This window comes from Podarcis gaigeae, assembly GCF_964106915.1.
Source record: "Podarcis gaigeae genome assembly, chromosome: 6".
NCBI lineage: Eukaryota > Metazoa > Chordata > Lepidosauria > Squamata > Lacertidae > Podarcis > Podarcis gaigeae.
In genome coordinates this window covers 76,664,427-76,678,531 of record NC_139682.1, presented here as the reverse complement: position 1 = coordinate 76,678,531, position 14,105 = coordinate 76,664,427, and the positions used below count along the sequence as shown (strand labels likewise).

General features: G+C 43.6%; 1 protein-coding gene across 2 annotated transcripts in view; it reads right to left on the bottom strand.

The window, feature by feature from the left end:
* Positions 1-287: 287 nt before the first annotated feature.
* LOC310846629 (glyoxal reductase-like) overlaps positions 288-14,105 on the bottom strand; it is a 65,450-nt gene continuing 51,632 nt past the window's right edge. The window contains exons 7-8 of one of the 2 annotated variants that reach the window (XM_083743559.1): positions 13,553-13,671; positions 288-576 (exon numbers count right to left, since the gene is read on the bottom strand). In XM_083743559.1, the coding sequence (XP_083599685.1) occupies positions 13,576-13,671 (96 nt within the window). In that variant the 3' untranslated portion in view covers positions 288-576; positions 13,553-13,575. The remainder of the gene's footprint in view (positions 577-13,552; positions 13,672-14,105) is intronic. The other variant, XM_083743558.1, reaches the window with a different exon arrangement.

Below are 14,105 nucleotides of genomic sequence, written 5' to 3'. Positions count from 1 at the left end.
TGCTGCCTCCTTGTCTGCACCTTAACTAAGTGAAGGATCTGTTGCTTACAAGAAGTTTGAATTAAAAGAGCTTTCATGAAGCAAGGGCTACTACTTGTAAAGATCTTTATTGCCAGTAAAACAAGACTGTGATGATCTAATAGGAGCATCTGGTTCTAAACTGATTTAGTGGCTTTCATGCAAAACTGTATGTGGGCATTTCATTAAATTAACCAGACCAGCTCATTTCCACTAGTATCCAATGGCAAATTTCGTTTTCCTTGCATGTGGCAAGAATCACAAGGCTGTTGCTGTCTTCTATAATATCACTTTATTTCGATTTAGTTGGGATGAAGAATGACTCATGATTTCCCGAAAGGTATTTTAATGAGGTAGGAAGATGGGAATATTGGGCTGTCTAAAATAAATTTATAGCAAGACGGATCTGTGTAGTTCTGATATCTTCATGGTTTGAGCCATTGCAATGTTTTAACATTATCCTTTCCATAATGGGTAGGTAAGGTGAATCAGTTTTCTGTCAATATTCATGGAGTTTAAAAATTCCATATCTTCTTTTTTCAGACTAAAGTCAAAGACCTGAAAAGAAAAAGATGTCAAATGTTATAATACTCTTGGTATACTGCTAATGCAACCATAGCAAACTCAACCTTAGTCCTGGTTTTGGTTTCCCTGCAAATGGCCCGGTTCTCAAACACTCTGCACTTCAATTGGAAGAATGCTGCACTCGCAGAGCTCAGGGAATGCTGGATTTCGGCATCACTCAGGAAGACAGGCAAACTAATGCCAGTGTACTGGAAGAAGCAAAGATCACCGGTGTCGAAGCAATGATTCTTCAACATCAACTTCGTTGGACTGGTCATGTTGTTCAGATGCCTAATGATCGTTTTCCAAAGCAACTACTTTATTCCCAACTTAAGAATGGAAAATGTAATGTTGGTGGTCAACAAAAGAGGTTTATAGACACTCTCAAGGCAAATCTTTAAAAATGTAGTATAAACACATTTAAATACTGCATGTCCCCACTGTGGAAGGATGTGTGGATCCAGAATTTGCCTCTACAGTCACTTATGGACTCTCTGTTAAGGCCGTGTTCATGGAAGACAATCTTACTTGGCTATGAGTGATTGCCAAAGAAGAAGAAGAAGAAAAGAAGTCCTGTTTTATACAATCTACTGCTACTTAGGCTAACAGGATCTGCATGGTTTCAAAAACCAGCAAAACAAATCTGACCAAGAGAGAAAAAAGTTGGCTGGAATAACTGTATGGAAATGACATGGGATTAGCAAAACACTTCTCAAATCACTTCCAATTCACTTAAAAACAATAGTCTGTATTCAGCTTGTTTGTAGTAACCTTGAATGCCTATGGGCCAAATGACCCAACATACATACATAGATAGATACACACACACACACACACACACACACACACATATATACACACACACACACACACACACACACACACACACACACACACATACTACTAACTTTAAAAGTCCATTTCATTTTAGCATAGGCACTGTCATAGCTTAATCATGCTTCAGATTGCGAAGGTCATTATTTGGAAACAAATTTGAAACCATTCTCAATCCCCCCCCTTTTTTTTTACTTAGACCAGCACAAGTTGATGCTTTCCTTTTGCAAAGGAATACTGTCAGGTGGAGTTATTACCTTCTCTAAACCCAACAGATGCACAGGGAGGGGTGTAGCTGTGCTCCTAAGGTGCCTGGGTGAATTCATAAGTGTTCTCCTACACTTATGCCTCTTCAAAAGCCTCATTATGCTTTCATTCACTGGGAGTGAGAACCTGAGGAATTCTCTCTCCAGAAGCAGGAACAATGCAGTGTGTGTTGACCTCAGACCGATCAGTGCACAAACTGTTCCCTTAAGTTTGCATCACAGTCAACCCTGGACACTGCAGAAGAGCTAAGTTTTTTCTCACGGAACTTCTTAAGCATATGCAATTCCACCCAAATAGCTGACTAGAAATCAATTCATATGTTAGCAGCTTTTGGCAGCACCTACACCCCCAAAGCTAACATCGTAGCTGGTGCCAGAGGAATATGCTTAGATAGCAATACAAATATCAATCCTTAGAAAGAAGGATTCAGGCATGTATGGATGAAATTTGTCTCCAGTTGGATAGAAGTGGTCACTGATCCAAAGGATGGAAAGCAGGGCTTCACAAACAAAATCATAGAATTGGAGAGTTGGAAGGTCATCGAGTCCAACCCCTGGCAAATATTCAGATGAATCAACTGAAAAATACCGTATTTTTCGCACCATAGGGCGCACCGGACCATAGGGCGCACCCAGTTTTTTTGGGGGGAAATAAAGGGGGGAAATTATTTTCCCCCCAGGCGCGGGGCTGGGACGGGGGAAGCTCGAGCTTCCCCCGACCCCAGCCCCCAAACAGGCAAGTCTCCGCAAGCCGTGGGAGCGCTCCCGCTGCTTGCTGAGAGGTCCGCGAAGCCTGGACGCGCTGAGCTCAGCGCGCACAGGCTTCAGCATGCAGGCAACTCTCCGCAAGCAGCGGGAGCCCAGCGCTGTCCCCCAAGTTTGCGGGGCTGGCGACGGGGAGGAGCAGGCTTCTCCCCCCGCCAGCCTTCTAGCCAAGTCGGGGGACAGCGGGAAGGGCGCGCTGCGCCTCTCCCACTGTCTCCCGAGTTTGCGGGGCTGGCGACGGGGAGGAGCAGGCTTCTCCCCCCGCCAACCTTCTAACCAAGTTGGGGGACAGCAGGATGGCGGCGTTCCGCCTCCCCGCTGTCCCCCGAGCTTGTGGGGCTGGCGGTGTGGCTCTCCTGAAGCCTGCATTTGCACCATAGGACGCACACACATTTCCCCTTCATTTTTGGAGGGGAAAAAGTGTGTCCTATGGTGCGAAAAATACGGTAACCTGAATAAGCTAAGAAACTATTGACTCTGTAAAGCAACATCCGGAAATAGTAAAAGAAAAATCCTGAAGAGGTGCTCCATCATGGGAAAAGGATGCATGGCAGAAGGAAAAAAATGATCCTTCAGCTGTAGAATGAAAATAGGGGTGAAGTTTATAGTAGAATTTCTTCAACTTAGAATTGCATTATTGCCCAAACGTGAGCTTCTTTGAGATCTCCCAAGCCCTTTGTGACTGAGCCGCCTTTTTGATCAAAGAATCAACGTGCCCTACCTCAAGAGAAACAGAACACACAGCATCTTGTGATTTATATTATATAATGTACCACAGAAGTGGATGAAATTTGCAGGGTGAAAATTTATGGATGAAATAGATTAGCTTCTCCAGAGTAGATAAAGCCTGTTAAACTACAAATAGCTCCAAAGGCCTTTCTGATGGAAACCTTTAAGGTTTTGTTTTTTTATTAAGGAAACATCTTAAAACTTTATTTTGGGGTAGAACTGGATGAAATTTGTAGACAAGATCACCCTTTTGGAGGTACGAATCCTGTAAAATCTCAGGAGGATAGCTGCAGTAGTTTTCCTGCAAGGGCAGCAGTCACAGGTTTGGAGTAGGTAAAATAAAAATCACTTAATCTCCCAATGTGTTTTGTGGGCAATTGGTCTGAAAATTGCAGCTGTGAGAGAAACCTGCCAAACTGCAGACAAGCAGGTCTGCGAGCTTTCATGATAGGCACCTTTAAAGATGCCTGTGCTTTTCTTTTGTCTGGGGCAGGGGGAGGAGAACTAAAATGGATTAGTTTTCTGGGTGAAATCAGAAGTGCTTGTGCTGACAGAACAAATGCCATGAATACCATCCTTTATATATTTTCCACTGAGAGGTTACTGGAATTTTGGGAAGTAGGAAACAGATTGGGAACAATGGGAGTGGTATGTAGTATACTTTGATGTACGCTGAATGCCAGTTTTGGGTATTATGTGGTGAAGAAAGCAGAGAAACTGCAGTCATATAGAGACGGCTAAAGCAAGCTTTCAAGGGAAATTTAACAGGATCTCATGGCAAAGTTATGCCAGCAAATTCATTCTCTCACACAGGTGCAGAATTTCATAGAAGCCTGAGAAGTGTGCTCAGTAATCAGACATTGGCTTCCCAAATTGGAAGTCTTTGTTGGAGTCATAAAGAGTAAACTGTTTAACTCCCGCGGGGCATTTAAAAGAAGCATCTTTTACACCACCAATATCAAACATACACAAGAGATCTGACAACTCGCAGGCCTTGTTTACTTCGGCAAGGGAACTTTCATCCAAGAGCAGAGCTTTGAAAAGGCAGAGCTCACGTCACCCGGTTGTACCACTTTAAAGGGAAACAGGCTGGTGTTTACTACAGTATATCAGGCCCATAGTACATATATTTTGACTCTGAGGCTTCTAAACTTATAATTTCTGCAGCCTGCTTACTGCCTATAGAGCGGTGACATAATTATCTTCTAGCTTAAGTTGTGGGCAAGGAAAGGAGCCCTAGCATCTTCAGTTCTCTGCAATCAAATGTACAGCTTGGTCAGAAATGCCTTATGTGCGCATTTTACAACCACCATTGGCATTTCTCAACTGGAGGGTCTGAGCTGCTTTTCAGTCATATAATAAGCAAGCTGCAGTGAAGAAGAAGAAAATAGACTGAACAAAAAGTGAAGATTAAACAGTCTACCCTCAGAAAAATCAGACAGGAAACTCTGTAGCTGGGCAGCCATCAGCCTCACCCTTCCCTTTTGACTTTTTTCGTTGTTGATCTTTCCTCTTTTCTTTATTATTTCACAGCCATTTCCATTCCCCCACTGATCATTGGAGCAGTCTAGCAAAAGATGCTATGTTGTGGCTTAAAAGTGTCCAGATTATCAGGACTTCTGGCCAGGTGTGAGGACCCAAGCTAAGTGGGATTTCCCCTGAAAGCTGATTTTTGCTTATCTGCAGAAAAAACTCTCAATTTCACTCCTGTCCTAAGTAAAAGTTGTGATTGAGTGCAGCGGATTGCCTACAGTTTCCAGATGAGCAAAACCTAAGCTATCTAGAGTGCCAAACTTAGTATCATAAAGTCATGCTAGGCTGGCTCCCAAAAGTAATTTATTTATTCAGGGGGTGCCCCACAATAACTTGCATTCGGTGGGGAAAAATAAATCTGAGCTGAAAGTTCTCATGGGGAAATTTCTGACTTGAACTTGCAATAAGAGTGCATAGCAAAAATGGTCCCCTGAAATCCAGAGTTAGTGGCAGCAACTGTCTCCCACCCTTATTTCTTTCAAAAAATGTGTCTAATTCTGCCATCACAGACAGTGACAGCCCAGAACCCAACCACATGGTGGGTTGGACTCCAACTCCCATCAGCCCCGGCCAGCATAGCAAGTGGTCAGAGAAGATGGGAAGACCAGCCAACTCTGCCTTTAAAATCTGCAAGGGAGGCTCGGCTTGTGATCCTGCCTGATTGGCTAGGGTCTTCTCTGTGGCGGCCCCTCAGTTATGGAAATCCCTCCCCATTGAGCTATGTCTGTCGGCCTCATTTGTTTTCTCCCTCCCTGCCCTCCACCAATTGAACCACACACTTGACTGTCCAAGCCTGTTTGGGAAAGGGCGATTGGGACTGATGTCTTTATCATTTCTGCTAGCTGAGAGGTTCTGTTGTTTTACTGCAGTTTTTGCAATAGTGTTTATAGTAGTTTATTCTGTTGTAAGGCTGGATTGTATGCACGCCGCCCTGGTCTCCTTTGGAGGAAGGGCCAGGCAAATATATAACAGGTGCAGAACAGCACCTATATTACACCAAACATCCCCAAATATGTTCTGTCCAGGATGTTTCAGATAAAGAGTGAAAGAAGCATGAGTGATTTGCGTGTTTCTAGATCTTGACTCAAAGGAGATACATAAATGCAACCCCTGAGGAAGAATGCACAATGGGATAATGGAAACCTGTGGGGAAATGTACATTTCTATCCCCTGGGCAAGTCCCAAATGCACAATGAGAAACCTTCCCATCCTGCTGCCTTTTTGGAACATTAAAAGAAGCTTTAAAAATACTGTTTAAAGTTCATCACTCTTGAATATTGAGCACAGAATAAATAACAACTACAAAAGCCATTTTTAAATTGAAATGTATGTTCCTATCAAAAGCACTTCTTTAATTCTATTGAAGTGGGAAACTTCAATAGCACCACTTGCGTTTGTGAAAACAACTTTGGGGTCCCATCCTATGAACTTATGACTCAAAGGTCAGCCTCATTTGTTTTACTGATATTAACATTTCTAGGCTGTGACACTCAAGTTTAGTCCAATGGGACTTGTTTGCAAGTAGGCATGCACAGAATTAGAGTATTAATCTGCTTCATGATGAAAATCAGCAAACAGTTGACAGATGCATGGGGAAATAACAGAGGAAAGTTACCAGGTGCCCAAAGAAGGAAATTAGGAATGTTGTATTTGTTTTAAATGGGTACGGTGCATTTCTTAATTATCTCTGGCACTGAAGGATACGCTCTTGGGTATTGTATTAAGAGGAAACACGAGGTGGGGCTCCATTTGTGCTTTACATACTCCAAATTGTCTTTCGAAACAATTTCTTTTGGCCAAATGTTTCTGTTTCTAATACAAAAAGGACATGCACGAGTGGTATTGAAATTTGAACAGTGGTACCATCTGACACTCCTAACATAGCTGAGCAGCTCTTTCTTCCTCTTTCTTTTTAAACCACCACTTTCAGGTCACTCGAAACATAGATAAATCAATCAATCAACAGTTAAGCTGCTTTATTGCTGCTGCTATTTATTAGTCTTATTTATGATCATCATTAGGGACACGGGTGGCGCTGTGGGTTAAACCACAGAGCCTAGGACTTGCCGATCAGAAGGTCGGTGGTTCGAATCCCTGCAACGGGGTGAGCTCCCGTTGCTCGGTCCCTGCTCCTGCCAATCTAGCAGTTCTAAAGCATGTCAAAGTGCAAGTAGATAAATAGGTACCGCTCTGGTGGGAAGGTAAACAGTGTTTCCGTGTGCTGCTCTGGTTCACCAGAAGCGGCTTAGTCATGCTGGCCACATGACCCAGAAACTGTCTGTGGACAAACGGCGGCTCCCTCGGCCTATAGAGTGAGATGAGCGCACAACCCCAGAGTCGGTCACGACTGGACCTAATGGTCAGGGGTACCTTTACCTTTACAATCATCATTTATATAGGCCCAGCTTACAAAGATCCATTAGCCTGGTAGCATGATCAACTATTTGCATATTTGCAGGTAAATCACACAGGGGTGTTCTCTAAGTTGGGAAAGAGCTGGCTATGCCCTCCCACAACAGAACATTGCTAAGCCACAAATGACTAGCATAAGTAGGCACATACAATCACGCTCTTGTGAACATTTCGGCGGGCTTAGGAACTTTGGAAAACATCAGGTAGGCTGCAATCGTGCTGTAAGGAATGTGAATCACTTGGAATGTTATATAGTTCTAAGGTTGCCAGCTTCTCTTTCCTTTTTCTTTTCTTTCTGCTCCCGTACATTTAACAGCAGAAGTTCAGCAGCTCAAACGTTTCAGTACATTGAGCATACCTGGAAAAGATTTAACCTGATTTGTGAGTGGGTGTCTAGCCCAAGAATGGGTCCAGTGTAGCAGAGTGGGGAAGAGTTGGCAACCTTAGCCAGCACCTACCCTGTGAGGTTGTGTCAATATTAATTTATTTGCCAGGTGGCGAACTGAAATGGAGAAGTTTGCGGCTTGACCTTGCGCCCATCACTGTCTCTCAATCTAATATGCCTGACAGTGTTGTTTTGAGGATAAAGCAGAAGAGAGAGAGATCCTTGCACACCACCTTTAGCTTGCTGGGAGGGTAGGTGGGGTGAAAATGTCATTTATAAATAATACTATTAGAAAAGCCAGGCCTTGAGATATGCTGATAAAAGCATGTTCTTTCGCCCCAACAAACAATACAAGCAACACGCAGACCAGTATACTAGATAGCACTGTAATTCTTATTGCATAATAGACATGATTTAGTAACAAAAACAAAATGTGTGAACTTGTAAATTCTCTAATATATTTGAAATCAATTGAGCACACCTCTGTCAATCTTTGAAAGTCCATAGAAGTATAATAAGTCTATGCTGAAACAAAGTAATAGATGCTATCCTGTGGGCTAAGCGGTAAAACTTTTTAGGCGTTCTTTCGCCCCAGCTCTATGAAAACGTGCCGAAACCATCTCCGAAGGCAAAAATTTACTTCTTTTCAAAACTGTTTAGCAAGCGATATGAAACTTCACAGGCCAAAGTTATTTCCTGGTCAAAAGAACCGAGAGCAGCTTTTCCCTTGTTTTCTAAATGCAGCAACATGCCAGAAAGCTCAAGAAAAATTCTCTACCAGTTAATGGAAAGCTACAGCAAGCAGAACACAGGAAGACTCCCAGTTTATACGAGAAAATAGTATTCCGTTCCTGCGATGATGGGTTGGAGGCTTTATTGATAAGTGTAACACATTATGTCTGCAAGGAAGGTGCTGTGGGCCAAGTTGGGATCTGCACCTGTGCTGTGCTTTGCACATTGTGGTATAGCAAGTCTTCAGGTCCTCAGGGATCCTCATGGTTTTTGTCCAGCACCCTATTTCTAGGGATCTGCTTAACCTGTGGTGCTAACTTGTACAGCTGCACCATCCTTACTTTTGCTAATGAGCAGTGCCATTTTGCACTAACGTCCCAAGTTTGTGTGCTCTCTCTTTAACCTTTGTGATCCAATAACTGCCATGTGCTGCTTAAGAACTGAGAAGGAAGCACTTTGCGCAGAAGAGAGAAGAAGTGTTTGGATTTGATATACCACTTTATCACCACCCAAAGGAGTCTCAAAGCGGCTAACATTCTCCTTTCCCTTCCTCCCCCACAACAAACACTCTGTGAGGCGAGTGAGGCTGAGAGACTTCAAAGTAGTGTGACTGGCCCAAGGTCACCCAGCAGCTGCATGTGGAGGAGCGGAGACGCGAACCCAGTTCACCAGATTATGAGTCCACCACTCTTAACCACTACACCACACTGGCTCTCTCTAAAGAAGAGTTTGGATTTGATATCCCGCCTTTCACTCCCTTTGAGGAGTCTCAAAGCGGCTAACATTCTCCTTTCCCTTCCTCCCCCACAACAAACACTCTGTGAGGTGAGTGGGGCTGAGAGACTTCAGAGAAGTGTGACTAGCCCAAGGTCACCCAGCAGCTGCATGTGGAGGAGTGGGGAATCGAACCCAGTTCACCAGATTATGAGTCCACCACTCTTAACCACTACACCACACTGGCTCTCTCTAAAGAAGAGTTTGGATTTGATATCCCGCCTTTCACTCCCCTTCAGGAGTCTCAAAGCGGCTAACATTCTCCTTTCCCTTCCTCCCCCACAACAAACACTCTGTGAGGTGAGTGGGGCTGAGAGACTTCAGAGAAGTTTGACTGGCCCAAGGTCACCCAGCAGCTGCATGTGGAGGAGCGGTGAAGCGAACCCGGTTCCCCAGATTACAAGACTTAACCACTACACCACACTGACTCTCACAGCTAACTTTCCCATATATAAATGCTTAAACCTTCACATTCGATCTTCTGCGGCACATTCTAAATGCAACAACCAATCGAGCTGTCAGTTGCACTCGAGAAGGCTGGGCCTCATTTTTTCTTGCTTTAGGTAGCTTTACTCAAGACTTGTCCTCCCTCTGCACTGCAAGGAAGTCAAACAAATAGTTGTCAGGAGCAGCAATGGTGGTGAAAAGCTTTGGGGTGGGGGAGAAATCACAGAACATAACTGTTACTTTCAGTAACTGTTCTTTGAAAGGAAGTGTGCTTTCACACAATTTCCATGTGCTGGTCGCACCTGCCATTACACCCTCCTCACTGTCAACAAATCAGCTTTTTAAGGTTAGAACACAAGGTCAAACGGTTAGCTGGATCTAATCTCCAGCCAACTCAGGCTTGCCCTGCAAAAATAAGAATAATGCAGAAATACTCAGGTGTAGCTTAGAGAAGCTTCCGCACTTTTGCTGTAGCTGCAAAGGTGAATCCTACAGGAAATACAAATGGCCATTTAAGAGGCTTACCCTCGCTTAAAGACCCCAATTCTGTGACGGATGTGTGGCCACATTGGCACATCTTGCCTAAAGCACAAAAATGTAATGTGCATCACACAGTGTGTGTGTGTGTGTGTGTGTGTGAGAGAGAGAGAGAGAGAGAGAGAGAGAGAGAGAGAGAGAGAGAATCAGATGAATCTTCTCCCTTAAGAAAGAGGAGAAGGAGGCGGAGCGCTCAACACTGGGAACTTTCCACCCTTCGTGCCGTCATGAACAGGCATCCATGTGGAGCACCTGCAACATGTATTATGCAATAAGGATTTGGGGAAGCACACAGCCATCTTCTCCACCACCACGAGAACAAGATTTTAGGGGCACATAAGCATCTAAGTATTATAAAGGTAAAAGGTCAAGGACCTTTGGAACGTTAAAGGCGACTATGGGGTTGCGGTGCTCATCTGGCTTTCGGGCTGAGGGAGCCGCCCTTTGTCCACAGACAGCTTTCCGGGTCATGTGGCCGGCATGACTAAACCACTTCTGGCGCAACAGTACCTATTTATCTACTTGCACTGGCGTGCTTTCAAACTGCTAGGTTGGCAGAAGCTGGGACAGAGCAACGGGAGATCACTTCGTCGAGTGGATTCGAACCATCGACCTTCCAATCAGCAAGCCCAAGAGGCTGAGTGGTTTAGATCACAGCACCACCCACATCTAAGTATGAAGGACATGCATATACTCCCTGGTGAATATACTGGGGAGATGTGGTCAGAGTCCCACGGTTCACATCAGCCATTCAGGGATCTGCCCTGCACATTGTGTTTGTTTATTGTTTATTTATCAAGGTTGCCATAGAAAACACAACAGCAAAGAATATAAGTAGCTACTGCTTTCCAAAAAAATAGTAATAATAATAATAAACCTCTTCACAAATTAAACTTTTTAGGTATACATGTGAAAATCTGCAATGCATGCATGTTTGCAAGTAATTTTAGCATTTCACTCATCAACTTGATCTGTTCTTAAATACAGGTTGTGTTGGTCAGCTGTAGTCGAAACAAAATAAAAAAAAATCCTTCCAGTAGCACCTTAAAGACCAACTAAGCTCATACCGATAACAAACTTAGTTGGTCTCTAAGGTGCTACTGGAAAGAATTTTTTTATTTTGCTCTTAAGTACACACTCCCGAGTCAAACCTTAGTTTGCAGTCACGTAGCATGTGAAAAAGCCCAAACTTTACTGGAAGTGAGAGATGGACCAATGGAACCCGTAGGAAAAGTGTCTCTGAAAAACATGATCAAATGTAATTTAGGGTGTGGGCCTTAAGGCATCCCTTCAAAATGTTTTCAGAATCTCCCTCAGGAGTTGTAATCAAGGGGAGAAACTTTGTCTCTGCTCAAAGTATTAGCAACAAAACTTCAGGGACAAACAACAATACCAGCTCGCTACAAGCTGGGATGATAAAAAAGCAAGGAACTTTTGTTTTGTGATACGGCTAAAACAGCACAGCAGTGGGAAAACTGCTGCAGGAAGTCCTAAAACAATATAAATCACAGTCAGACTTTCCATACACTTCTAGACACAGGAACTCTGAAAATATCAGACAAGCATGACTGCATACCTAATGCCAGGCTGATAATTCAATGGGCAGAGGCTCTCTCTAAAACATACACTACATATACTTTAATGCAAGTTTTAATACTAGGTTCCAAGGTCAAGTGTATAACATCATGTTTACCCCGAAATCCAACCTAGATGAAAACTAAATTAACTTGTAGTGAAGCTGAAACAAACCCAAGAATCAAAACATCTAAAGGCTTTCCAAATACTGTTATAAGCAGGAGCAGTGGAAGATTGACAAGTGGCTAAATCAATGGAGTTCACGCTGAGGGGCATTTAATGCCTATCAAGATTTGCCTATCAACCTCCATATAGCCAAGAGGAATAGCTGTGGCTGAGGATGAAGAAAAGAGTCCTGGTGGAGTAGATTTGGCACTATCAGCAGTTAACCCAGTCTCCTAATACTGTAGAACCGATTGATCAGATTTACCAAGGACATTGGGGCCATCAGGTGAAGAAGGTGATACCCACTTCCTATCCCTTAATCTTTGTTTCAGCATTCCATGAAGCATGAGCATCACATCCTGAAGACCTTGAGTTGAGGTTGGGGTGCTGAATATTGTTCTCCACTATCTGGAGATGGGCTATCACAGCTACCAGAATCTTCATGAAGACCCTGGAGGAAGAATGGCAGGACCCCATGGGAATAGTCTTCATTCCCATAGCTGAGCCTCAGGAAGTGATAATGCAGGTAGGCCTCTATCGAAGCTCGAAAATCTCCCCAGATCAGGCTCATCTAGATCTATTACAGATTCTCTATACTGAAGGTATTTTTCTTTAGAACTCGTTCACACAAATTTGCTCTGGTGTCTCTTGACTTTGGGGGGGGAAACAGAGATGACCAAAGAGCAGATACTAGCTCTATGGCACTTATTGCCATAAGATGTTGGATGGCCTTGGCAAAACAGGCACAATTTTCCGGGGTTGCTTGAGTACAGAAGAACCAAGCGAATGAACTAGAGAATTCAAAATAGCAGCTGTCGTTCAATTTTTGCAGAATTTACGGATCTGAGGCTGTTTCTCTGCAGATGCTTGCAAATGCTGAATTTTTAGTCCCCACTGGTGTCAAGGATAACTTCCAGTCAGAAGGAATGGGGCGCTTCTTACTGGAGTTCTGGAGCACATCCTGTGCTGGCATGCATGGAAAGGATGAGAGGGATCTAAGGAATGCCTCATGCCTGAGGGCTGCTTCTTAGGAAATAGTGGAGGGGCTTTTTGCGTCAAGTTTTACTTGGAACAGACCCGTTGACGGAAAAGAACATGACTAAATTAGGCCCAAGGGACACGGGTGGTGCTGTGGGTTAAATCACAGAGCCTAGGACTTGCCGATCAGAAGGTTGGTGGTTCAAATCCCCGCGACGGGGTGAGCTCCCGTTGCTCGGTCCCTGCTCCTGCCAACCTAGCAGTTCGAAAGCACGTCAAAGTGCAAGTAGATAAATAGTTACCGCTCCGGTGGGAAGGTAAACGGCATTTTCGTGTGCTGCTCTGGTTCGCCAGAAGCGGCTTAGTCATGCTGGCCACATGACCCGGAAGCTGTACGCCGGCTCCCTTGGCCAGTAAAGCGAGATGAGCACCGCAACCCCAGAGTCAGCCACGACTGGACCTAATGGTCAGGGGTCCCTTTACCTTTAAATTAGGCCCATGAATGTAAAGTCTATACTCAAACTTAGTTGAATACCACCCATTATTATTACAGTATTTATTTTTTAAAAAATGCTAGATAAAAAATGACAGGGCTTTGCTGGAGCAGAAAAAAGAAGTATCAAGCTTGTTGGGAAGGCTGAAGAGTGATGATGTCAAACTGTAAGGGCTTGGGGGAGAAAAGTGTAAATTCTACATTCTCTGTTATTAAGCTACACATTACCATAGCCAAATAGATTGTACAGCTAATTATCAAGGCAATATTTCATTTCATTTTGCATTACTGCATGAGAATACATTACAAAAGCAGCATTGTCCCTTCAGATACTATGGAACTTACAACAACAATCCAAGCTTTGGCATCTAAACAACTGGGGTTGGATCCCAGGAGACATGTCTCCCATCATGCATTCCATTCAGAATTGCAACATCATCTTCTGCTAGGGAAAAGTCAAAGACCTAAGGGGAATGTATATGTGGTTAGTGGAACACATACAAGGCAACAATAAAAACCAACTGCCTGCTTCTTAAAAACACACCAGCATCCTGAATCATAATTTTGGTTCAAGAGTTTGTATCTACAACCAGATAGTTAGAATGTGATAGCTCTACTTAATTTGGAAAATACTTGACTTCCTCTCTATGATGTGTCTAGGCTCACATATTCGATCTATTTAGACTGTTTTACTAAGCCAGGGATGCCCAAACTTTTTTCAAAGAGGGCCATATTTGATGAAATGAACATGTGTGAGGGCCAACCAAAATTGTTGAGCTTTTTTAGGATTGAAGTTGTTGAGCTTTTCTTAGAGTTTAGGTTTACCGCGAAGTTGTTACCCCAGGACATATGCCACCAAGGAGGCTGGATTAAATCAATTGGGCCCGTGAAACGGACT